Raw genomic sequence first — 27,529 nt, 5'->3', positions numbered from 1 at the left:
AACAAAATTGACTCTTCTTGTAAACTGGACATCCAACATGTTTTATTTGGTCTGTCACAAAATTAGGAAATAAGTTCAGAAAAAATGCATATTATCAACCTTCTATTAATATTTGCTAAATTTCATATTCATTGTACCAAATTTGCACACCAGCGTCCAAACATTAGTGTATTCAAAGCACTTCTTTCATCCTATTTAGGATCTTTAAAAGAATGTATGAATCCTAAAGCCAGCAAAACCAGAAGACTATGTGAAGAATATCATTTAACTTAAATCCTGTATCTCGAGCTTTTTTATTTTGTCTTTTCTTTTCTTTTTTTATGGATATGTAAATTTTAATTTTGAAATAATTTATATTTTTGTAACTACTTTTTGTCCTATTGTGATGTAATATTTTCTTGTTTATATTTTTTGTTCAATAAAAAATTTTAAAAAAAACGACAGGATAGAGAAGCGTGGCACCCCCCCCTCCCCGAGTCCCCCCCCTACATTCTGCGTAGCTCCTCCCCTACTCTGCCTCTGATTGGCTAATGCTAACCCTAACTCAACCAACCTAACCGACGGAGCAGCAGGTACTAGCCAATCAGAGGTAGAGTTCCCGGAGGGAGGGCGGGAGGGGGGGAATGACAGACACCCCTTTTCGCTCCTTCTCTCCTACCCGGCATGCATTTCAACGTCGCCATTTTTCTTGTTTTCTTGTTGCACTGTCCGGCCGGGGGAGCCAGCGATCGCGGCGGTGTTGGTAGGACGTCTGACTCCTTCCCTCTGTTTCGCATTACTCCTCATCGGGCGTTTGTCAAAGGCACGCCGAGGTGCGATGGCGCAGTACAAAGGAGCGGCCAGCGAGGCTGGGAGAGCCATGCAGCTGATGAAGAAACGAGAAAAAGAGAGAGAGCATCTTGAGCAGCTGAAGGCCAAGATCGCAGAGGTAACCCCCCCCCCCCAACCTCTTCTTCATCTTCACCACCTAGTTCAACGCGTATATAGGGCTGCTCGGATGTAATGCAGCCCGTCGTAGGCGGCTTGAAGTGAGGATGTGCGAGGACCCCGAGTCGCCGCAGAGCCTGTTGGGGGTGATGAAGGGGGTTATGCATCATGGTATACTTATGCCTGACCTGTGCTGTCAGTGGGGGGGGGGGGGGCTACACTCCTCATACTCGCCCCCCCTACCCTGTGTAACGGGGGCAGTTCTATGCTGTTCTATGCTGGTCAGCCTGCTGCACGCCCGTCACTCTCATCGTTAGCTCTGCGTTGTGTTCTAGTTTGGGTGGGGCCCCAGGTGTTGTGGGGGGCCCTCAGTCTCTCATCATCATCATCATCATCATCATCATCATCATCAAGGAAGGAGGGGGGGGACACACAGGACTCTATTTGGCCCACCTCGCCATTTGTTTTCTGTACGAAATCACAGGAAAGAAAAGGAAACACAATGTTGTTTGTCTCATAGCGTAGCTATAGGACAGACACCTCTCAGCTCTAGAGCCAGCGCGAGCTGCGAACTATAGCAACAACAGCATACCCTAGCAACCAATCAGCCAACTTTCTTAGCAACAGGAGAGCCTAGCTAACACTTATGACCAACGGCCGTTACATTAAACATGACAAAACATCACAAGAAAACAACATAACATTACTGAAATGAAAACACACGTACCCGTACGAAATCACAGGAAAGAAAAGGAATACAATGTTGTCTGTCTCATAACGTAGCTATAGGACAGTCACCTGTTAGCAGACAACAACATTAACCAGCTTGTTAGCTAGCATCACCGGCAACACTTCCCCGACTAACAAAATAATTATACATTTCTGCACAGACAACGTTTTGTTCTGTGTATTGTACATTTAAATGAGTGACGGCAAACACAACTGACATGTCTCACATGTAAATCAGATCACTGCAGAACTATCAGTACTGGCTGACTGCCGTGTTACATGCATACTTGTATGTCCTGAACTCAAGCTGTTTGTCTGGTCTTTTGCAGGACAACATGGTCAAGTCCAACATCGACAAGAAATTTTCCGCCCACTATGATGCTGTGGAGGCAGAGCTTAAATCCAGCACAGTTGGTAAATATACAGATGTTACATATTGACTGTTATATTGCATGTTACACAAGTCGCTACAGGTCTACTAGAGAGGACTGGACAGACGAGAAGGGGACCCAGATAGTTCAACATCTACTACTACTACTTTCGGCTGCTCCCGTTAGCGGTCGCCACAGCGGATCATCCGTTTCCATCTCTTCCTGTCCTCTGCATCTTCCTCTGTCACACCAGCCACCTGCATGTCCTCCCTCACCACATCCATAAACCTCCTCTTTGGCCTTCCTCTTTTCCTCTTCCCTGGCAGCTCCATATTCAGCATCCTTTTCCCAATATACCCAGCATCTCTCCTCCACACATGTCCAAACCATCTCAATCTTGTCTCTCTTGCTTTGTCTCCAAACCGTCCAACCTGAGCGGTCCCTCTAATATACTCGTTCCTAATCCTGTCCTTCTTTGTCACTCCCAATGAAAATCTTAGTATCTTCTACTCTGCCACCTCCAGCTCCACCTCCTGTCTTTTCATCAGTGCCACTGTCTCCAAACCATATAACAGCTGGTCTCACTACCATTTTGTAAACCTTCCCTTTAACTCTTGCTGGTACCCTTCTGTCACAAATCACTCCTGACAGATAGTTCAACATATGTAACTCAAATAAGTCGACATGCTTGCATCCGTGGTAAACTTACCATTGAGCTGACACTGACAGCTGGAATGTTAACACTTGATAGATAGATAGATGGATAGACGAATGGATAGATAGATGCATGAAGAACAAAAATCAAATATCACTATCTAAATAGATATTGATATAGACTGTGAGTAAGTATAGAGAAGTGAATGCATAAAGAACAAATCACATGTCAATATCACTTGTTTAAAACATCTACAGGGGCATTGTCAATCAGTTATTAGTTTAAAGTTTTTGTTTTTCTAACATCTCATCAACGTGAGAACCACGTGATTCCTGTGTGACATGGACACTTGTGTGTCATGATCAGGTCTGGTGACGCTGAATGACATGAAAGCCAAGCAGGAGGCCCTTGTGAAGGAGAGGGAGAAACAGCTGGCCAAGAAGGAGCAGTCCAAGGAACTCCAGCTGTGAGTTAAGCCCCTCTCACCCTCGCCCTTTTTTCTCAAGTAGTTTTGATGAATGCCAGTATGCTAACTTTCACCATTTGATGCTTTAAGAACTCCTAAAGGCCAATGCACATTGGTACTCGTTAAAGTGAGTCGAGAACAAACACCCCTGTTCATTTCAGTATAAAACACCCACACTGGTGGCATCAAGACACGAGTCTTACTTGATAAACTGAATTCTCAGAACACTGTTCTGTTGCCAAGCACGTTCCTTCAGACTCGTATGTTCTGTAGGAAAAAGGGTTTTGCTGGCTTTGCAAAGCAGTGCCAAATATAACGCCGTCCATATTTGATGGGCTTCAGCTGCCACTTCAGTGTGTGCTGTTGGTGGCAATTGACCAGCAGCATTTGATGCTCCGCAATGTTTCTGCAGAGGTGTGTGCTGGCCTTTAGAGATACAACTGTATATATAGATGGGTTTGTTTTTTGGATTCCCCCCCCCTCCTTTTCTGCCCAATTGTACCTGGCCAAATACCCCACTCTTCGGAGCCATCCCAGTCACTGTTCTACCCCCTCTGCCAGGGGAGGGCTGCAGACTACCACATGCCTCCTCCAATATATGTGGAATCGCCAGCCACTTCTTTTCACCTGACACTGAGGAGTTTCCCCAGGGGGACTTGGCACGTGAGAGAATCACGCTATTCCCCCCAGTTCCCCATCCCCCCACGAACAGGTGCCCCGACTGACCAGAGGAGGCACTAGTGCAGATACCAGGACACATACACACATCCGGCTTCCCACCCGCAGACATGGCCAATTATGTCTGTGCCCGACCAAGCTGGGGGTAACACGGGAATTCGAACCGGCGATCCATTTTACCACACCTACTGGATGAGGCTGCTGCAAAGGTGAATTTGCGCCTCCATCTTCCCACACAGGATTACATAAAGGTATGTAATGAAAATATGATCAGATATTGGTATGCTAAGGCAAGCTTTCTGAATGACCCTAAAATACAACAGAAGAAAAGAGCAATTAGCAAACACATGTGCTCTAGAACTGGCAAATATACTTACTAGCTAGTAACGTTAGCATACCAGCTAACATCACAAACACACTCAGGCAGCCTGGAACAGTGGCATCTCATGATTAGTCATCATTTGGGAAGCTTCATTAGCGAGATAAACTTTTTGCTACATTTAGATGTTTTATAGTGGCCATTCTTGATAGTTGTCAGGGAAATAGCTTGCATAGTCCTCTTGAAGATAAGGATAATGTGCTATGCCAGGGGATGGTCAAGTTAATATTCAGGTAAAGTAAGTCATGTATCAATTAAAAATCTTTCATTCTCATCTTTACTCTGAAGCTAAATGTTCATCTTTTTGTACAAAATGTTTTACAATATGGATTATAGAGCGTTGATACAATTCAAAGTGAATTGAGTCAATTCCGGGGATAATGCTCAGGTAACACATAAATGACTACGTTTTAGTGTCTATTATGTGAGTCATTAGTGTTTTTTGAATGCTGTTGGTTGTAATTTGCAACTGGTAGGCCTAATCAGTTTAATGGTATATACATTTTTCTTTAGGTAGAAGTCAATCATCCCAGGGGATAAGTGGCAATGAACCATCAGAGCCTGGCCAGGCTGGCCCATCATTTGCCACATCTGCAGAAGAAGAAGCCACACCAACGCTCAAATGTGTAATGCTGAATGGGAAATACTTCCAGATAGTGAAAGCAGATCCCACATGGAAAGATGGAGGCTGAGTGTCAGCTGTGCACTAACAAAAAGGTCATAATATGTGGCTCTCTTGCAGCGACATCAAATTTTAAAAACCACTTGAAACGAAAAAAAGGATTTCATACAAACAAACTAATCTGAGCATGGTCCAGTGGCACAAAATAAAATTGATTCTCTCGTCACATCCTTTGTCACTAAAGGCATTTACCCACTGGCCACTGTTGAGCATAAAGATTTTATAGACTTGGTACAGGGACTTTGCCAAGGGGCTAAAGCTATGTCCACAAAGACACTTGGGAGAAGAATTGATGAAGACTTTAATAATCCATCCATCCATCCATCCATCCATCCATCCATCCATTATTTTAACTGCTTGTCCTGCTCTCAGGGTCGCAGGGGTGCTGGAGCCTATTCCAGCAGTCATTGGGCGGCAGGCGGGGAGACAGCCTGGACAGGCCGCCAGGCCATCACAGCCCCCCCCACACACACACACACATTCATTCCTAGGGACAATTTAGTACGACCTACATGTCTTTGGACTGTGGGAGGAAACCAGAGCCCCCGGAGGAAACCCACGCAGACACGGGGAGAACATGCAAACTCCACACAGAGGGCGACCCAGGATGACCCACCAAGGTTGGACTACCTCGGGGCTCGAACCCAGGATCTTCTTGCTGTGAGGCGACCACGCTAGCCACTGCACCACCGTGCCACCGACTTATTAATAAAACAGAAAATTTGAAGGAGAGACGTAAGTGCATACAACATGTTTGCACCACTGCAAATATCTGGTCAGTCAGAATCAGAAATACTTTATTCATCCCCGAGGGGAAGTTGGATCCTATTACAGACAATTGTGCTCTAGTAAAGAAAAACCAAGAAGATACACGATAACAAGTAAATATAAATAAATAAATATGAGTAAAACAGAAATAAACAGAAATGGAAGATAAAAAAGAAATAGAAATAAGAATAAAATATGTAAACATAGTATGTGCACCATGCTCCAGCATATAACACCCTATCTATACTATATTACTGCAGCATGAAACAAACACCCGACAGGGTAAAATAAGTCAAAGGACCAGTCTAATGACTACTGACTCCGAGTGGTCAACTATAAAAACAAGTTATATAGTAGTCACTGTACATTGGATACTGTGATAGACTGGTGGCCTGTCCAGGGTGTCTCCCCGCCTGCCGCCCAGTGACTGCTGGGATAGGCTCCAGCATCCCGCGACCCCAGTTGGGATAAGCAGTTTGAATAATGGATGGATGGATGTACATTGGATACAAACAGACATGCTAGAACGTGAATTGGCGGCTCTTGCTTGCAGACATTCTCCCACTCAATTGCATTGCAGAACTACTGGAGGAAATCCATTAGAATATGGACTCACAACTGACACTATTTTGGCTACTGTAACTGACAATGCATCAAACTTCTCAAAAGCATTTCGAGAGTTCAATATCACAGTCTTTTCAGAGGAACAGGATGAGACAGGTGAGCAGCGACAGGATCTTTCATTTGTAATAATAGATCCAGAAGGAGAGGGAGTATCAGAGTGTGCTGTTATTCTACCACCTCACGCCAGGTGTTCCACTCCCATACTGAGTTTGGTTTCAGCCACTGATGCCAAAAAGGCAATTATAGACAAGTCAACTCTCTCCAGGCTAATTATTCATCCATGGCAAAGTGTTCAGCCCAATGGAATGCTTCCGGCAGACCAAAATATATGGAAATACTCAATGATTTGACCAACCAGCAACTGAAGACACCCTGTGTTTGTAGATGGAATTCTCTTCATGACTTTGTCCGCTGACATTTTTTCAGGAGAAGCTTCTTGAGATCATGCCTGCCTTGTAACTCCCACCATTCAAAGAGGTGGCGCTTGGTTTCCTTGAGTAATACTACAGAATCCTTAAGCCCATTGCCATTGCAGTTGACTGCCTTCAAGGTCAGACCTCATGCTACAAAGATATCTGCTAAATGCCCAGTCTTATTGTCTTCTGAAAGAACTAGTGCATCACTGTAGCCTAACTGTTTAGCTCACTCAGTCAGTCAGTGGTCACTTTGACTGACAGAAACCACCCAGCATGCACCTCTGAATTCGCAGTCTCCCACCTCCAAGATATCCTGATTGGCCACTCCAAAACTCTGATGTGGGAGAATTAGATGAGCTCATCTTCTCAATGTAGTGGGGTTAAAATCAGACCCATATTGAGGCTACTAATTTCCTAAAATGTGATGTCAGTTTGTATAGAATGTATTTTTGTATTTTCAAATTACAAATTACTTGTATTTTATTAAATAAATTTTCTCATATCAGTATTTTGTATTTCATTTTGTTATATGTGACTCGACGTTCTCTTGCCAAGAGAGCCGGACTGCACTGCATGTACCAGTATGCATTACATGAGAGTTTCTCATTGGCGAGGTTTAGAAAACGAACATCTCAGCTAATCAACCTTGTAGTTCTAGGTGTCCAGGTAGCGTAGCGGTCTATTCCGTTGCCTACCAACATGGGATCGCCGGGTCGAATCCCCATGTTACCTCCGGCTTGGTCAGGTGTCTCCACAGACACAGTTGGCCGTGTCTGCGGGTGGGGAGTCAGATGTGGGTATTTGTCCTGGTTGCTGCACTAGCACCTCCTCTGGTCGGTCGGGGCGCCCCCTGGATCGGCAGAGAAGAGGTGGAGCAGCGACCGGGATGGCTCAAAAAGAGCAGGGTAATTGGTCAGATACAACTGGGGAGAAAAAGGGGGAAAATTGGAGAAAAAAAAAACTTTGTAGTTCTGCCATCCACTGACCTCAGTGGATGGCAGAAGTATGCCAGTTTGCTATAGCAGGTTACAGCAATACAGATAACGTTGGCAAGTTTTGGACACGTTATAGAGATGCCACCGCTACAATTAATGCATGGAAATAAGGTTAGAAATCAGTAGCAAATATAAATATATCACTTAAGGGAATAAACATGACAAAACAGATGGTTTAAAATGTTATTGCAGAAATACAAACCTCTTAAAAATGATTTTAAATGACCCTGTGATGGACTGGCGGCCTGTCCAGGATGTCTCCCTGCCTGCCGCCCAATGACTGCTGGGATAGGCTCCAGTATCCCCGCAACCCTGAGAGCAGGATAAGCGGTCTGGATAATGGATGATGAGCAAGTATTTGCGCCCATCTCTTGTATGTCCCTTCAGGTTGCAATTTGAAATTTCCAACAGCTGATTAAAGCGAAATACCACGGAAAACAGGTGTCCAAATTAGCTTTGTCTTTTAAATGATCATCCAGAATAAGACTCGTTTGAATATATTTGGGAAAGCAAGGTGGGCTAAAAGGAATGTAATCCACTAAAATGTTTGGTAAAAGCCGTAAATCTAAATGGCTCTTTCAAATGTCAGGAATGGAAATCACACATTGATTTTAACTCGGTGTCATTTCATATTATCAGTTACCTTCCATGCGGCGGAGAACTAGACCAAAAGATTGAACAGTGACATTATAAGTTAAGAACATCCTATTGCCGGGCATCTGAGTAGCATAGTGGTCTATTCCTCTGCGTACCAACACGGGGCTCGCCGGTTCAAATCCCCGTGTTATCTCCGGCTTGGTCGGGAGTCCCTACAGACACAATCGGCCGTGTCAGCGAGTGGGAAGTCTGATGTGGGTATGCGTCCTGGTCACTGCACTAGTGCCTCCTCTGGTCGGTCGGGGCGCCTGTTCGGGAGGGGAGGGGGAACTGGGGGGGATAGCATGATCCTCCCATGCGCTACGACCCCAGGTGAAACTCCTCACTGTCAGGTGAAAAGAAGCGGCTGGTGACTCCACATGTATCAGAGGAGGCATGTGGTAGTCTGCAGCCCTCCCCGGATCGGTAGAGGGGGTGCAGCAGCGACCGGAACAGCTTGGAAGTGCTTTTTGTGTGCAAAAACCTTCAGGCATCTGCTGGGTGTAATTGGGGAGAAAAAGGGGGACGATTCCAAAAAAAAAAAGATCATCCTATTGCCCACCTGTAGCGTGCATGTTTGTGTATGTGTGAACAGTTATATATAATCCTACAACCTTTGGACTGTGTGTCTGTTTTCTTGTTGTCTGTGGTCAGTCGTTTATCATTTATCGATTTCCCTTCATAGAAAGCTTGAGAAGCAGAAGGAGAAGAAGCGAAAGGAGGAACAGAAAAGGAAGATTGCCAGTTTGTCGTTTAATCCTGATGACAATGAAGATGAAGAGGAAAATGAAGAGGAAGAGGATGAAGAAGAGGACTGTGAGTTTAGATGTAAAGGATTGGTGACGTAGTTAAAAATAAACTTAAAGCTCAGCAAGTCACTCTTCCTCTATTCAGAAAGAGCAAGCAAGAAAAGCCACAATGTATTATTTCACCCAATTTTGATTAAATCCAATCTCAAATTGTGTGATAAAACTCTGGGAAAGAGGTAAAATTCAGACAGTTGGTGTTCATATTTTTAGTGGGGTGGAGTGAGCCATGACAGCAAACTTAAGGTTTCCTTCCGTCGGTATAAGCCTTATTAGTTGGCTGTTTCCATCCATCCATCCATCCATTCATTATCTGAACCGCTTATCCTGCTTTCGGGGTCACGGGGATGCTGGAGCCTATCCCAGCAGTCAGTGGTCGGCAGGCGGGGAGACACCCTGGACAGGCCACCAGGCCATCACACAAGGCCGACACACACAGACACACACCCTCATACCTAGGGACAATTTAGTAATGCCGAGCCACCTGACCTACATGTCTTTGGACTGTGGGAGGAAACCGAAGCACGCAGAGGAAACCCACACAGACACAGGGAGAACATGCAAACTCCACACAGAGGACGACCCGGGATGACCCCCAAGGTTGGACTACCCTGGGACTCGAACCCAGGACCGCGCTAACCGCTGCGCCACCGTGCCATGTGGGCTGTTTCATAGTAGCTTAATAGACACTGTACCTCAGGAGTCTTTGTAGGACGGGGTAATTATTTCTTTCTTCGGAAACAGTGTATCTTTTCTTGAATTGTGATAGCTGGAACTGAAGGTCCTAGGATTGAACCCCGGGTTGTCCAACCTTGAGGGTCATCCCAGGTTGTCCTCTGTGTGGAGTTTGCATGTGTCTGCAGTGGGTTTTCTCCGGGTGCGCCGGTTTCCCCCACCATCAAAAAAGACATGCATGTTAGGGTTAATACTCCTGTCTGTGCCCCTGAGCAAGGCGTGGCAAGATGAACTGGAGTTGGTCCCCGGGTGCTGCACGGCAGCTGCCCCTGCTCCTAGCTACATAGCTAGGATGGGTTAAATGCAGAGCGTAATTTCCCTACAGGGATCAGTAGAGGATGTCAAAATCAAAATCAAAAAATAAAAATAAAAATGAAGTTAAAGGGATATAAAAGATATACAGTGTACAGTATACAGGATATACAGTGGGTATAAGAATTCTACACACCCGTATAAAAATGAAACCAAGATAAATTATGTCAGAACTTTTTTCAAAATTACAGCCTATAAAACTAAAGTGAAAAACTTTTTAGGGGAAAAAAAGGAAAAATACTAAACTTCTAATAACCTGGTTGCATAAAGTGTGCACACCCCTAAACCAATATTTTCTTGAAGAACCTTTTGATTTTTATTACAGCACTCAAACTTTCCTTTTTTATTTTTTGGACTTTCCCCCCTTTTCTCCCCAATTGTACTTGGTCAAATACCCCACTCTTCCGAGCCGTGCCAGTCGCTGCTCCATTCCCTCTGCCGATCTGGAGAGGGCTGCAGACTACCACATGCCTCCTCCGATACATGTGGGAGTCGCCAGCCGCTTCTTTTCACCTGACAGTGAGGATTTTCACCAGGGGGACGTAGCACGTCTCCCCCGGTTCCCCCTCCCCCCTGAACAGGCGCCCCGACCGACCAGAGGAGGTGCTAGTGCAGCGACTTGGACACATACCCACGTCCGGCTTCCCACCCGCAGACACGGCCAATTGTGTCTGTAGGGACGCCCGACCAAGCCGGAGGTAACACGGGTATTCGAACCAGTGATCTCCATGTTGGTAGGCAACGTAATAGACCGCCACGCTACCCGGACGCCCTGTAGCACTCGGTCTTTTTGTAAGAGTCAGTCAGCTCGGCACATCTTTACTTGGCAATATTTTCCCACTCTTCCTTGCAAAAACGGTCTAGATCTGTCAAATTGCGAGGGCATCTCCTGTGCACAGCCCTCTTCAGGTCACCCCATAGATTTTCAATTGGATTCAAGTCTGGGCTCTGGCTTGGTCCATTCCAAAACGTTGATCTTGTTTTGATGAAGCCATTCCTTTGTTGATTTGGATGTATGCTTTGGGTCATTGTCTTGCTAAAAGGTGAAATTCCTGTTCATCGTCCTAGCAGATGCCTGAAGGTTTTTGCACAAAAATCGACTGGTATTTGGAGCTATTCATGTGCTGTGTTGTTTTTGTGCCAAACGTGCCTTTTGAAATTATGGCCAAAAATGTCAACCTTGGTCTCATCAGACCACATCACATTTTTCCACATGGTTTTGGCAGACTGGATGTATCTTTTCGCAAAACTTATCCGGGCTTGGATTTTTTTTCGTGTGAAAAGGCTTCCATCTTGCCACCATACCCCATAGCCCAGACATATGAAGAACAAGGGAGATTGTTGTCACATGTAGGGAGCAACCAGTACTTGCCAGACATTCCTCAAGCTCCTTTAATGTTGCCGTAGACCTCTTGGCAGCCTCTCTAACCAGTTTTCTCCTTTTTGTCTTTATCAATTTTGGAGGGATGCCCTGTTCTTGGTAATGTCACTGTTGTGCCATATTTTCTCCACTTGTTGATGATTGTCTTCATTGCGTGTCGTTCCATGGTATCTCTGATGCCTTGGAAATTCTTTTGTACCCCTCTCCTGATCGATACCTTTCAACGATGAGATCCTGTTCATGTTTTGTAAGCTGTTTGTGGACCATGGCTTTGCAGTTGGATGCAACCAAGACAATGTCAGGAAAGTCCTACAGCTCCTCAGCTACAGGAACAGCCGAATGTTATATGGAGTTAATCGCTGTCACTTTAATGATGGTAGGATGTATACTACTATTTAACGTAAGTTTGAATGTGATTGGTTAACTCTGAACACCGGCATGGTGGCGCAGTGGTTAGCATGGTCGCCTCACAGCAAAAAGGTTCTGAGTTTGAGCCCCTGTGGTAGGCCGACCTTGGGGGTCATCCTCTGTGTGGAGTTTGCATGTTCTCCCCGTGTCTATGTGGGTTTCCTCTGGGTGCTCCAGTTTCCTCCCACAGTCCAAACATACGTATGTAGGTCAGGTGAGTCGGCCATACTAAATTGTCCCTAGGAATGAATGTGTGTGTGTGTGTGATGGCCTGGCGGCCCTGTGTGATGGCCTGGCGGACTGTCCAGGGTGTCTTCCTGCCTGCTGCCCAGAGACTGCTGGGATAGGCTCCAGCATCCCCGTGATCCTGAGAGCAGGATAAGCGGTTCGGATAATGGATGGCTGGAACTCTGAACACAGCCACATCTCCAATTATAAAAGAGTGCACACTCATACAACCGGGTTATTGTAGGTTTTGTATTTGTCTTTTTTTTTCTTTTTAAATAAAATATTTGATTGTTTTTCACTTTATTTTTCTAGGGTGCATTTAAAAAAAAGTGGAAAAAGTTCTGACATGATTAATCTTGGTTTCATTTTTTTTTTACATCACAAAAACCTGCCATCTTAAACAGGGATGAATAGACGTTTTATGTCCACTGTATACTTTCATTTAGCCCAGCTATATTGTTTATTCATTTGAATTGTGTGTGGTGTGTGATAACCAAACATGTATACATGTGACTGTATATTCTCTCCACTGTATGAGTTTTGTTTAAACACCATAGCTAAGCGATCTTTTGACACAACTTGATTTTACAGATGCCCCGGTGAAGAAGAAGAAGTTGGGGAAGAACCCAGACGTGGACACCAGCTTCCTCCCTGATAGGGACAGAGAGGTGAGGTCAATGTGGGAATTTTGGAAAGGCTTCCATGCAAACTTTCTGTAACACAGTTAGAGAGAAGAACCCTTGCCATTTGCCCCTTTGCTCTGGATATCGTGTGGGCTAAATGCCAATTAGGCTACGCAACTTTACTTTAGGTCATCTCAGTGGAAGTAAAAACCAGTAAGCGTTGTAGATTTTGTGGCTTACAAAGCAGCGCCCAGACAAGAAACAGCTGCAGCAGGAAACTGAATTTTTTTTTTTTTACACACTGGCCACAGTGTTGATCCCAAAATTTACCTGTCCCTTTGAATACTTTACCTGTCAGTTAGATTATTAAAATACAAGAGGACTTGTGGTTTAAAGTTGGTTACCTTCCAGGGGATCCACAGATAGTTGTTTGATTGCTGATAATATCCTACCCATGTGGAAATTATAATCATGTTAGTGTCAGTACATTTATGCTGTTATTAAAGTTACAGTTCATGTTTTTGGACACAAGGTGTTATGACTTACTCACCACTAGTGATGTTGATACGTGGACACTGACCTGATCAGTGAGTGTCTTGGCTGATACGGGCAGCTCTACGAATGCGTTGGCGTTGTTTTACCACTAGAAGCTCTGTCATAAGTTGACATTTTTATTTAGTTTTTAGCCACAATTTTATGATAAACTTTAGATCCTGGTTGTTTTACCTATATATTTTAACAAGGTAAAAAAAAAAAATTTGTCATCGGACCTTTGGATCTTAAGTTATTAGTACTTTTAAATTGGCTATCAGCCAGACATAGCTTACTTGGCCATCTCGACTGCTGCCAGTTTGACTAAGTTTATTTTTAGCCTGGTGGCTAGGCTAGCTGGTCACGTTTATTGAGGATGTTAAGCTTTTTGCACTTTTATGGACTTTTATGCCAACTTTCTTGCTAATTGCCTGATAACAAAGATAGCCGTGTGTGTGGATTGCCGTCCTACCTTTGCACAGTTGAAGACTAATGTTAGCCAACTACAGGCTCTGAACTCAGGGGGAGGGACAAGTTAATCTTGGACCTGTTATCTGCTGCCACAGCCACAGTACAGGCAAAACACCTCTCCTTCCTGGGCAATCAGAGGGGCACCAGCCCGTCCTGACCCCCAGACTACAGCGTTACCCCAGGACAATGATACCATTAATCCATTGGCTGGAGGTGAAGCAATCAACTCTACAGGGGTCTGTCCCTGGGGGGAGGACATGTGGCTCAGCCCTGGAGCAAAACCTAAGACTGCTCTCGTGTATGCTTGACTCCATCCGTCCCAGAGTCTTGGGTCCAGGTTAAGAACAGTAAACCCCGCCAGGGTAAACACTGCCTCCAGCCGCTCTCAAATTTGGCTTTCTAGCTTGGAAATAAATTTAAAGTTATGGAAAATCTGACCTCCCCAACTCCCTTGGTACATGCTAGACAGCAAAGACTTCCCTCTGCTGACCAGTCCATCACAGCCAGGAGCAGAGTGCTCACCATCAGCTACTGCGCACCATCCCGGATCCTGAAAGAAAACCTCATCCGTTCGACGTAGGTTGTTGAAGGAGGCAGTGTCCAGACACTCTGCCAGCTCTGAACTGGCCACTGGTGGCATCCCCCTTGGTGCTGTGTCCTCTGCACTGGCTGGGAGTCCTCATCCACCAGTGTATGGTGATCAGGTGCACTCTTCTACTGCTCCCATTCCACAGCCACTTTCTGTTCTGATTGTGGGTGATTCTTTCATCAGGGACATCAGGTCCAACAGAGCTGCAATACACTCCTTTCCAGGTGCCAAGGTAAATGACATTCTGGTAGAGCTTCCTAGTTTGCTATCTCAGTATACCACCCTCAAGAAAGTTGTCATTCACGTTGGCACAAATAACATTCCACGAGAGGAGTCGGAGCTTTTAAAATCTGATTTTATGTGCCTTTTTAACATTTTAAAGCTAAGTAAGAAGGACGGGTTTTTTTTTTAAAAAAAAATCTGAGCCCCACTTCCTGCTTTTGGCTGTGGCGTTAGTCATTTTAACAGACTTTTGCAGCTTCACACCTGACTTCAGTTGCAGTGCTGTCGTTTACAATTTGGTTTTATTGACAATTTTGATCTGTTCAGGGAACATTTATATTTTTAAACATGATGGACTCCATCCAGATCAAGCAGACTCACAAATGCTAGCTGCAAACGGTTTTTATTCCATTGTCTCAAACTCTTGGTGTCTGTGCTATGGACAACAACATTCGGCACCTGCACACAGATGCGGACAGTTGTCACTACCTGACATCCACAGGGGCAGAGTGCTTTCAATTTTTGTTCTGCGGTAAACTACACCTATTCAAGTCCTTTGGTGGGTCTGATCCATCATGCTAATGGTGGATCACTCTGCCATACTAATTCCTGAAATAATAAACCATAGACACAGACCCTGTAAATTCCCTATAACATACAGGGATCTAAACAATTCATTACCAGTTTGGACTTCAATTATCAGTCCCCCACAAAGCCATGCACCTCGGACAATAAAAATGGCTTTATTAAACGTCAGGGCACTAATGAATAAGTCATTTTCAGCTAATGATCTTATATAAGTACCCATAACCTAGACATAACCTTACTGACTGAGACCTGGCTGGATAGAAATGGCGCAGTCACGCTCATTGAGACTGCACCTCCTGGCTTTAAATTCATCTATACCACCAGATCTGATCAGAGAAGTGGTGGAATAGCTGCTGTTTTCTGTGATTCCGACAGCTGCAAGGAAATCCCCCTCGGGAAATTCACATCTTTTTAATACTTTGCTTTTTCTAATGCTACGATTTTAGTAATTACTGTCTATCGGCCACCAAAATCTAAATATGGCTTTCTTGATGAATTTTTTGAGTCACTGTCCAAGGTTTCCACTGATAATGATTGTTTCATCATCTTAGGTGATTTTAATGTTCATGTTGACAATCAAACAGACTCCGATGCTAGAACCCTTATTAGCTTACCGGAGGCATTTGCCCTCACTGAGCGTGTTTCTGGACCCGCCCACAATAACGGGCACACTCTGGACTTAGTCATATCAAAAGGACTTAATGTTACTGTACCCTGTGTCGTGGATGTTACTATTTCAGATCATTGTTGCATATTTTTTTGATGTGTCTGCTTTTCCTGTACAACGGACGAGCCCTCGAATAATCAAAAAACGCTTCATTGACAATAATACAATTGAAACCTTTAAGAACACTAAATGAGTTGGCAAGTTGAACAAGTTCAACTCAAAAATATGAAATATCTTTGACAACATTGCATCTGTTAAAACTAAAAACAGAAAAACAAAAGGCCCCCTGGAGAAATGGAGTGGTCACTAGGCAGCTTAAGAGAGAGTGTCACCAGCCAGAACGACAGTGGAGAAGGACTAAACTTCAGGTTCACCATAAAATCTACAAGGATAGACTGAATAACTACAATAAAGAAATTAAACAGGCCAGTCTTTCTTCTCTAAAATCATTAATGAAAATATTTAACAATAGTGAAGTGCTCTTCTCTACTGTTGATCGACTTATTAATTTTACATCTCCAGCCCCATCAGAGATGATGTCCACTGAAAAATGTGATCAATTCGCTAAATTTTTCAATAACAAAAGTATTGCCATTAGACAGAACATTAGTGCATCAAGATCCAGAAATGAATCTACCCTCCAGTTCTGCAAAAATATATCATTGGCACCATGTCTCACTTTGACCCTCGAGACCTTAAAAAGATGGACAATATTGTTGGGCAGCTCAGGTCCTCCACCTGCTGCTTGGATCCTCTCCCTACCACATTTTTTAGAACTGTTTTTAATTGCTAAGGACCTGAGGTGTTAGAAATTATTAACTGCTCTCTTCAGTCAGGTATATTTCCTGCAGCACTTAAAACAGCGTAAATTAAACCACCAAACAGTTTATTCTCAGCCTAATACATATTTAACACCAAACAACCTTCTAGCCATTTATCAGTCAGGTTTTCGATCTCACCATAGCACAGAAACAGCACTTACCAAAGTTGTGAACAATCTGCATATGAACACAGATTCTAATAAATTATCAGTTCTTGTGCTCCTGAATCTCAGTACCACCTTTAACACTGTTGATCATGAAACTTAGTAGAGAGATTAGAAAAGTGGGTCAGCCTATCTGACCCGGTTCTGAACTGGTTTAGACCCTGCCTACAACAGGCAGTTCTTTGTGTCCGTTGGAGACTTTGCCTCGAACAAAGTAGGTATTATGTGTGGGGTACACCAAGGTTCGATTCTTGGACCATTACTATTTAATCTCTACATGCTCTGCACATTATATAGAAACACAAAATAAATTATCATAATTATGCCAATGATTCACAACTCTACATATCCCTATCTCCTGATGACCTAGATCCCATACATTCCCTAACTCAGTGTATTGACTATATTAATCTATGGACATCAGAGAACTTTTTACAATTGAACAAAGACAAAACAGAAATACTCGCTTTTGGCGCAAAGACTCAGAGACAGAATTGCAGCTCATCTCCTCTCCCTGTCTCTGGAGTGCAAAAGCGAAGCTAGAAATCTGGGTGTAATCATAGATGGCAGCCTAAAATTTAAGAGCCAAATCAATCATCTCACAAGGTCAGCCTTCTACCATCTTAAAAAATTTCAAAACTAGCGGGCTTTCTATCCAAATCAGACTGTGAGAAATTAATCCATACATTTATAACAAGTAGACTAGACTATTGTAATGGACTATTCACTGGCCTCCCAAAATCAGTTGTGCAGCAGCTGCAGTTAATTCAGAATGCAGCAGCACGTGTTCTCACTGGAACTAAAAAGTTTGAACACATTACACCTGTTTATAGAATCCTGCTTTGGTTCCCCATCAAAACTAGAATCGATTTTAAAATTCTGTTACTTGTATACAAAGCTCTGAATGGCCTTGCACCACACTATATAAAAGACATATGCTAATTACATACAAACCAGCAAGAACTCTCAGGTCCTATGACAGTGGTCTTTTAACCATCCCTCGTACCAACTCTAAAGCAGGGGAAGCTGCCTTTTGTATTTACGTCCCAAGTAGATGGAACAACCTATCTGAGGACCTGAGAGAGGCCCCCCACACTGGACACTTTTAAAAGTAGGTTAAAAGCCTTACTTTTCACAACAGCCTATGGCTAAGTTCTTAATGTGTGTGTGTGTGTGTGTGTGTGTGTGTGTGTGTGTGTGTGTGTGTGTGTGTGTGTGTGTGTGTGTGTGTGTGTGTGTGTGTGTGTGTGTGTGTTTTATATTTTGACATTTGTCTATTCTGTTCCAATTCCTGTGTAACTGCGCCCGTGTAAGGCCTGGTAATGTGCATATTTATTTTCTACATTTGCACTTTTAATATTGTTTTCAGTTATATTGTCACTTTGTGATATTGGGCTATACAAATAAAATTGACCTGACTTGACTTAACTTTATGTAAAGCACATTGTGTTGCCTGTGTATGAAATGTGCTATATAAATAAAAGTTTGTTGTTGTCGTTGTCGTCTTGTTGAGAGATCTGGCTGCTTGTGGCAGCGAGTTGACAGCCAGTCACAGACAAACAAACAGCAGCAAATGAGGTCTGTTAACAAAAAACATTTTAAGCAACAACACAACACCTCAAAAAAGTATTTAACCATCCACAACCAAATACATTTATCTGTATTATCTGTATTTATTATTGTCTTAATGATTATCTGTACTTTATTATCCATGCTCGTTCTCTTTACATAACAATAGCATATCTTGGAGCTTTTATTACTGCTCTTCAAAAAACAAAATAGTTCCAGTATATTACATCAGTCTGCGAGTAGAAGAACATCACTGCCAGTCAGTATGTCACACCACCTTCTGTCAAAAAACTTAAATGTTGGGCATCCGGGTAGCTTGGTGTCACTTTCAGGTTAGGTCCCTGTAACTGCCCTGCAATTCTCTTAGACTGACTATTACTGATAGTTTTATCTGCATTAATCTGGATGCCTTTTTGTATTTAGGAGGAGGAGAACCGTCTCAGAGAGGAGCTCAGACAGGAGTGGGAGCGCAAGCAGGAGAAGATCAAGGGTGAGCCCTGAGATTACACAAACACATGGATGCACAAACAAATGCACTTTCTTGAGTGTACATGGGAAAGGCATTTTTACCATAATTCAATCCATCCATTATCCAAACCGCTTATCCTGCTCTCAGGGTTGTGGGGATGCTGAAGCCTATCCCAACAGTCACTGGGGGCTAACGGGTCAGACCCTTTAGTTGACTGGTTCGCACAGTCACCCCTGGTGCAGGCGACCCGGGTTCGCATCCCGGCTGCGGCGATTCTTGGCTGCCCCCTGAATTCGCTACATTGGTGTCAGAAGTGGGATGGTAAGACCGTGAGGCCATCGGAAACTCGTGCACCCAGAGGCATGAGGGAGCTGATATGCTCAAGTGCAGGGATGTGCTTCAAAAAGGACAGGGGTAGTGTAACGACCATGGATGACTAGACTTGTTAGCCCTTGGCTAACGGGTCGGACCCTTTAGTTTATAGGTTAGAGCAGTTGCCTGTGGTGCAGGTGACCCGGGTTCGCTTCCGGCTACGGCGGATCCCCGGCTGCATTTGCTTCATTTTTGAGTCACTAAAATTCTTGAAACCTGTAATCGGGAACAAACCAATGTCCCCACTGTGGACGAATTTACACATCAGTTTCATAAACATTATAAACCCATTTTGATGGTCGTAACATGTCTTTCTTCTCAGGTGAGGAGATCGAGATCACTTTCAGCTACTGGGACGGATCTGGACATCGTAAGACTGTGAAGGTAACAGGATATTCTGTAAGCTGGGCCCACCAATGTGGATCACCCAGAGTTACTGAATACGACAATTAAGAATGAAAAATTAATTCTAAAGTTATACAATTATTTCAGTGCTGCTTTGACATACATGTCATGTTACAGCAGGTAAAGCATTTATGTTGTCCTTTTAAGAATATAATGGCTTCTACATTGTTCAGCAGGAAGCTCTAAATTCTTGCCTTTTATGGAGTCATGGTAAAGTGTATGGGAAGTCAACTATTTACATTCCCTTCATTCTCTTCATGAAGCTCAACTAAGTGGTTGCGGTCTGTATGTCTTTTCATGTCTTTCCCTCACAGATGAGGAAAGGAAATACTATCCAGAGCTTCCTCCAGAGGGCGCTGGAAGTCCTCAGAAAGGACTTCAGCGAGCTCAGGTAAGAAAATTAGGCGAGAACGAATCAGAGAATGCGTCGGTGATGATGGCCAGTCAGATTTTTGCTCGTATAGCTTACATCACGTTATGATTCCGTTACACCTCGACAGTAAAGGACAAAACAAGGGTCATGCCTGCTCCAGTTGAACGTCTCGACCAAATTTGATCAGCTGGGCTCCTTCAGTCATTCTCTTTGTTTTATTACTCCTCCCATTCATTCCATTTCATTCCACCACCTCTTGTCTCCTCAGTCTTTCTACTGCTGTTAGAAGAGGAGAGACTAGTTTGTGTATGCATTCATTTTGTAGGATGCACAGTTTTTCTATTGTCTACAGATTTTGTTTGTGAGAAAAAAGCAAAGGAAATTGTCAATGGTCTGTTTTTATTTACATTATTCAGTCCCTCCAGGATTTAGCAGGCTTTTTTGGGTGGGATTGTTGCGACCTAAAATGCCTGATTTCGTGGCAGCTTTTCTGACAAATTGCAATGCATGTTGCAATATTTTTAGCCTTTTTGTTTTTGCAATGAAATTGCGGGAGCAAGTGAAATTTGCACAAATAGTTGCGAATTTCCTTTTTTCTTTTTTCGAAAGTTCGTTAAAAATCGAAGGTAACTTGTTCCAGTGAGAATAAAACCGCACTGTTCTGAGGGTTATAAGTAACCTTACCAAAAAAGGCTCAGGGTTAGAAAAATTCTAACAAAATATACTTTATTTGTAAGTGAAGAAGTGTACCTGGGGGAGGGGGGGGGGTATTACACAAAGCAGCAAACAGGCTTAAAAGTTACAGTGCACAGAACCTCGCCGTTAATCATGCATGATGAATCTAACTCACCTTTCTTCTCGCGTTTGCAGTAGAGCCAGATGCAACAGCCTCTGTCATTGTGATTTGTCTTGTCTGTTGTCCACATGTTTCAGCCATTCTCCGGGTGTGTTTTGCGGTAGAAAAGTGCTTGTCAGTCGATAATCTTCATTTGTGTTCCACCACAACATTGCACGTGGTGCAAAACTGTTTACCCCCGCTTTCGTGCAGAACATCAGGGAGTTGCCTTGCACGGACTTTGGCAGTAATTTTAGTTGGTAAACGTGAGACGTTCGTGGTGCGCGTGTCTGCATCTTCACAACCAGAAGTGAGTTTGGTGACGTATGGCTCAATGGTTTGCGCGGGGGACTGCTATGATTGGTGAAACTCGCGGGACACTACGATGATTGGTCAAATTTGCCGAAAAGTTGCAGTGATTGGACAAAATTGCAGGGTCTCACAGAATTCACGGGGATTGCTGAATTTGCGTTAATTGTTGTGATTGCACAATCCTGGCGGCACTGGTTAATAACTGCAATGCCCAGTCTTTTGTATGGAAATGAACAAATTTTTATGCCGAAACTTGAAGAGGTCATACCAGTGAAATTCAGTGGCTGCCAAATTGTGAAACTACTGCGTTTGCCAGAAGGTAGCTACTCATAAATAATGATCTCAGACAGGTTTCTTTGAAGCTTTTCTACACAGTGTGTCTCAGGGAAAGAGAAATGACATGTTGGCACCTTTCCAACACTCAGCTCAGATCTCCGTCAAAACAGTCAGCAGAGCATCACCTTATTCTGGCAGATGCATCTGGATTTTGTCTAGGTTTTGTCACGCTTGACTTCTACAGAGATTGGCGTTATGTCACTATTGCCGCAAGGTTTTCTTTTTAAGCAATATATTTTAGACCCCCCCCCACACAATAATAGATACAATACAGTCAATACAAACAGCATCAACCCCCCCCCCCCAAAAAAATGTCAATAATGAAAAAAAAATGAAAATTTACAAGTACAAGAGATGGACATACTAACAGGCTAATGCATGCAGAATATTATTCTCTTACATAATGGTGCAGTGTAGTTAGCCCTTTTGTAGCTTAGCCAAACTTAGAGTAGTTTACAGAACTAAACAAAAGCCCCAGGCACCCACCAGGGCCAGCAAACACCTAGGACCACCCGGACTGAAAGAGGCAGAGAGCGCTACCACCCCCAAAAGCCCAACCCCATAGACACTCACAGGGATGAACCCAGTCCCATCCGCACAGATGCCCCCAAAACCTGGCCCCAGAGAACAGCAGCGCCCCCACCCCCACCCCCCAACAACCCGAGCCATCCCAAGCACAGCCAGCAGCCCCAGGGAGCACCTAAGGCCTCTGCAGAGCACTTCAGTGTAGCTTCAAGTCTGACCATGGACATCATAATTAAGAGAACTTCTATTTTGTATAAAGGTTAAAAAGCCTCCCCAGCAATTATCAAAAAGTAAAGGTGTTTTTTCTTAAGATTAAACAATCTTTTCTGAAGGTAAGTATGATGAAAGCTCTTTAAGCCACGAAGATACACTAGGGGTCTCCTCACTTCTCCAGCAAGTGGCTATACATTTATTAGCTGCAATTACGGTGCCACAAGGTTTTAGATTTACTTCTCACCTCTTCCCTGTGGTTGGGCAGGTCCGCTGGCGTAGAGCAACTGATGTACATCAAAGAGGATCTGATAATCCCCCATGTGAGTGCCCGGTCCCAGACGACACACCCACGAAAGCCAGTGTCTGTTACAGATGTGTTATTGTTTCCCCCATTTCACATTTGAAACACTTGTCAACACATAATTTTTCTTCTGTTCTGACCATATACGTACAACTGATTTAGTGCTGTTGAGCTACTATATAGCAGGGCTTTTATACGTACTATTATCATCTTCCCTGTCAAACAGTTGTGTTCAAACCATATCAAACCAGATATGATAAAATGTATCAAATGTATGATAAGATATAATAAAATGTATAACTTTATGATAAGATGATAAAATGTATCAAATTTATGATGAAATGTATAATTTTATGATAAGATAACACATGATACAATGTATCAAACCAGATGTAATGCTTTCACTGATTTTTACAAGTTTACGACACTGCACAACAATTCAATGAATAGCAAAAAAAAAACACACAAAGTAAGAAAAGGGGAATTTTTCATCACATATGTGACTTCATCTAGAAAAACAGCTCAGTACAATTAGGTAGGGCCCTTCAGAAGTAGTTGTTTCCACGATTAAACCCTCTGGTTAATCTCTTTATCTCGTTCAGCACCACAGCTTTTATGATTTCATTGTGACGAAAGCCAGAGGCAAATCAGGTGAGTTAAAAAAATGAATAACTGTCCAAAACATGCACTATGCCCTCAGGGGGGGTGTTGTGTTTGTTATTACACCCAATATTATTTTTTCGAGATTGATTTTAAATATTAAACTCATTATATTCTATCGCATAAGCTTGTGGTCATTGTCTTCAACTTTTAACTTTGCACATTCCCCACTGTCCACAGGTCCTCTCTTTAGCTTTGACGTCCACGATGACGTTCGACTGGTGAACGATGCCACCGTGGAGAAAGACGAGGTGAGAACGTACTGTGATGGCTATGGTGATGCCTCATCTGTTTAAAAGAGGAACTGTGTGGGCTGTCCGGGTGGCGTAGCGGTCTATTCCATTGCCTACCAACACCAGGATCGCCGGTTCGAATCCCTGTGTTACCTCCGGCTTGGTGGGGCGTCCCTACAGACATAACTGGCTGTGTCTGCGGGTGGGAAGCCGAATATGGGTATGTGTCCTGGTCGCTGCACTAGTGTCTCCTCTGGTCAGTCGGGGCGCCTGTTTGGGGGGGGGATAGCGTGATCCTCCCATGCGCTACGCCCCCCTGGTGAAACTCCTCACTGTCAGGTGAAAAGAAGCGGCTGGTGACTCCACATGTATGGGAGGAGGCATGTGGTAGTCTACAGCCCTCCCTGGATCGGCAGAGGGGGTGGAGCAGCGACCGGGACGGCTCAGAGAACGGAGTGATTGGCCAAGTACAATTGGGGAGAAAAGGGAGGGGGGTAAATAAATAAATAAAAGAGGAACCGTAGCATGTTTGTGCCTTCAAAAGTGTTTTTATTGAGTTTATTTTTTGAAAAAAAAATTTTTTTTTACCTCCTGCAAGTCTCATGCAGGGAAAGTGGTGCTAAGGAGCTGGTACGAGAAGAACAAACACATCTTCCCAGCCAGTCGCTGGGAGCCATATGATCCTGAGAAGAAATGGGACAAATACACGGTAAGAAGTGGTTTGTCACATGTCTCTAAACCCGGTGAAGGAGGGAAAAAAATAAGGGTTTTATTCTCTACGCTTGGTGGAATGGCAATACTTCCTCTTTCAGCAAATTAATACTTTTACCAGCAGCTGGCCCAGTGTTCATATGTGTAAAATAACTAGTGTGCAGAGATAGTTTGGGGTGAGATCACTTTCAAAGGAAAACATTTTTCCGAAGTCAGTTTTCCTCAGATGTTAAATGCCTGTTTGCCATGAAGGATCCGTTCTTCCATCTGAAATGATTGCGTGATCGGAGGCTATATGAGTGGTCAGAGGGATGAATAAATAGCCAAATAAAAACAGTGTGAAAGTGTCCTGGTAAATTTAAGAATTGCAGACAGAGGGCGTCCGGGTAGCGTAGCGGTCTATTCTGTTGCCTACCAACACGGGGCTCAGCGGAGTCCCCGTGTTACCTCCGGCTTGGTCAGGTGTCCCTTCAGACACAATTGGTCGTGTCTGCAGGTGGGAAGCCAGATGTGGGTATGCGTCCTGGTCACTGCACTAGCGCCTCCTCTGGTCGGTCGGGGTGCCAGCTCAGGGGGGGACTGGGTGGGAATAGCGTGATCCTCCCACGCGCTACGTCCCCCTGGCAAAACTCCTCACTGCCGGGTGAAAAGAAGTGGCTGGTGACTCCACATGTATGGGAGGAGGCATGTGGTAGTCTGCAGCCCTCCCCGGATCGGGAGAGGGGGTGGCGCAGCGACCGGGACGGCTCGGAAGATTGGGGTAATTGGCCAAATACAATTGTGGAGAAAAAAGAATTGCAGACAGAAATCCACCGTGTCTTTTCCTCACAGTTATTACAGGTGTCTGAAATTCAGATTTGACCAGAAATGTAAAGTGCTTTGAGTGGCTGTTGCAGCTAGAAAAGCACTATATAAAATCCAACTTGATTGATTGATTGATTGATTGATTGATTGATTGATTGATTGATTGATTGATTGATTGATTACCTGACCTCATGTGCCTCTGCATGGTCTCAGTAAAAGATGGAGAACAAAAGCAACTCCAGTCAATTTGTCCAATTTGCCAGAGGGGGTCAGGATTCATTCTCACAAATCGTTGTCTGTTGTTTCTGTGTGCTTCCTGATATGTGCTCCTTTGTCTTTTGTGGTAAGTGTTTAGTTGTGGCATGCGAGTCAAAAGTATGACTCATGCCTCTTTTCCACTACATGGTCCTGGCTCAACTCCACTCAGCTTTTTTGTTTTCCATTACTGGAAAGTTCCGGCATTTTGGTAACCGTTAACACTTTTCTGGTACCACCTTTGTCGAGGTTCCAAAAAAACTGAAGCAGGTACCAACATTATTCTGGTATTCCAAAATTCCAATATTTGGAATTCCAAAATTCTGGTACCAAAATTATTGGAGCAGGTACAAAAAAAAGTACAGACCAGCTACACTGAGGGGGAAGTGTTAACGCTAATGGAAAACGACACTCTGCCAGTCGAGTCGAGTCAAGCTGAGCCGGTACCATGTGGTGGAAAAGTATTTCAGAGCAAGGGAGGCAAGACTGGACATGTGTGGAGGAGAGATGCTGGGTATATTGGGAGAAGGATGCTGAATATGGAGCTCTCAGGGAAGAGGAGAAGAGGAAGGCCATAGAGGAGGTTTATGGATGTGGTGAGGTTAGGACATGCAGGTGGCTGGTGTGACAGAGGAAGATGCAGAGGACAGGAAGAGAGTAGTAGTAGTAGTAGTAGTAGTAGTAGTAGTAGTAGATGAGAGTCAAAAGTATGCTGTGACTTATCAGTTGGGGGTCTGCTTGTAGATGTGGATCCAGGTGGGATCTCGGCCAAAACTGGGCACTACAGTTGTAAAAGTCACAGATTATGCTATTCACAAGACTCGGCGTTTTCAGTTTTTATTTTTCAAAAGAAAATCCGGGAATTTATCGGTGTTTATTTTTCGGTGAAAATAATCCGTGGAAACATAAAATCCGGGTGAAAATCAGTTTAAACCAGTCTGCTTCTTTAAAAAAAAAAATCCGGGTATTTTTCAGTGAAAATCTGTAAAGACCGAAAACGCTGAGCCTTGGCTACTCAGCACCGGCCGTAGCATTATATTTTGTGTTATCCAGTCAGCATGGCCCAACTGGATCTGCTGCTGTTTAACCAGTGAAGAAGCACATGGTCCAGCTAGCCCAGTAGCTTTGCAGAGCATTTAGCATGTATATTACTACTGCAATGAAGAATTGAAACTTTGAGCTGTCAGAAATAATTTGGGTAACACTTTACTATGGGGAACATATTCTAAGTAAAAAAACTTAATTACTAGTGAATTAGTAATGATCAAGATGTCACTTTAGTATGGGGAACATATTCTAAGTAACAAAAACTTAATTTAGAGTAATTTAACACTATGAACACTTGTAGTGTTGTGTTTTGTTATGTAAGAACAGACCATATTCATGACGTGTTAGTAAGGGAGAATAACTCTTCTTGTGGTACTACCACCTTATAAAGTCCATACTAAGCAAAGCATATTGAGATGGTACTACTAATAAGCAATAATTCTGAGGTTATAGAGGGAAAACTCATAGTTAATGGTTTACTGGTTGTATAATAAGGCCATGCAGAATACGGCATTAATGTGTGCTTAATAAAGACCGATGAAGAGCCAATATGTTGCTAATTTGCATGCTAATACGCACCTAATTAATGGTGTATATGTTCCCCATACTAAAGTGTTACCATAATTTGTACATCAGCAAAAATAAAACAAGGGGGAAAAAAACCCCTCAAAATAACTATGGTCCACTTAAGGTAGGTAAAAACATCAGAAATGTGACTCCCCGGTGCGCAGGCTCGTCCGTCGTAAACCTCATAGCTTATTTTTAAAAAAGCGTGTGTTGACGCTAACAGCAGTTCTTGCATCAGCATGCTCTCCCCGCGCCTCCTCCCGTTGTCGTAACGGGGTAATAAATAAAAGCTCTGTAGGGCTTCCAACACTCAGGAGCAGCTCAGAACTTTCACTTTGTTTTGTTGTGCTTTGTTTTTTTCTCCAGATCCGGTGAGAGGGTGGTCTCCTCCAACGTCCAGCGTCCGTGATATAAACTTGTTTTCCTACTGTATTTTCATAACAGATTTAAGTTTTTTTTTGTTTTTATTTCTTTATGACCCGAGAAACTATTTGGTTTTATTTTGATATTTAAATGCAAGTTGTCCAGGATTTAGACCTGACTCGGTGTTTCCCTGTGAAACCGAACCACGGTCACATGTACATAGCTCATACACCATGCTGTAGCACCTCTGTTGAATAAAATGCAACTGGCTTTAACTTGTTGAAGGGGGAAAAAAATGTCATGTCTG

General features: G+C 43.6%; 1 protein-coding gene across 1 annotated transcript; it reads left to right on the top strand.

Annotated features, from left to right (window-relative positions):
- The first annotated feature begins 684 nt into the window (after window positions 1-684).
- Window positions 685-27,529, top strand: fam50a (family with sequence similarity 50 member A). The gene is made up of 13 exons (XM_056273822.1): window positions 685-928; window positions 1,986-2,070; window positions 3,049-3,148; window positions 9,012-9,142; window positions 12,788-12,864; window positions 18,865-18,931; window positions 19,605-19,666; window positions 20,002-20,078; window positions 22,547-22,601; window positions 23,185-23,233; window positions 23,423-23,493; window positions 24,074-24,184; window positions 27,226-27,529. Exons 1-13 carry the CDS (start codon window positions 818-820, stop codon window positions 27,232-27,234), a joined length of 1,005 nt encoding a protein of 334 aa, XP_056129797.1. The 5' UTR covers window positions 685-817; the 3' UTR covers window positions 27,235-27,529.

This window comes from Lampris incognitus, chromosome 2, assembly GCF_029633865.1.
Source record: "Lampris incognitus isolate fLamInc1 chromosome 2, fLamInc1.hap2, whole genome shotgun sequence".
Lineage (NCBI taxonomy): Eukaryota > Metazoa > Chordata > Actinopteri > Lampriformes > Lampridae > Lampris > Lampris incognitus.
The sequence above is the reverse complement of the archived record's forward strand: the minus strand, read 5'-3'. Positions and strand labels throughout refer to the sequence as shown.

Excerpts from the sequence above, each read along its gene's own strand:
- fam50a (XM_056273822.1), top strand. The coding sequence starts at position 818 with ATGGCGCAGTACAAAGGAGCGGCCAGCGAGGCTGGGAGAGCCATGCAG. Across the intron at positions 2,071-3,048 it reads GCTTAAATCCAGCACAGTTG|GTCTGGTGACGCTGAATGAC; the intron begins GTAAATATACAG and ends TGTCATGATCAG. Across the intron at positions 23,494-24,073 it reads CCACCGTGGAGAAAGACGAG|TCTCATGCAGGGAAAGTGGT; the intron begins GTGAGAACGTAC and ends ACCTCCTGCAAG.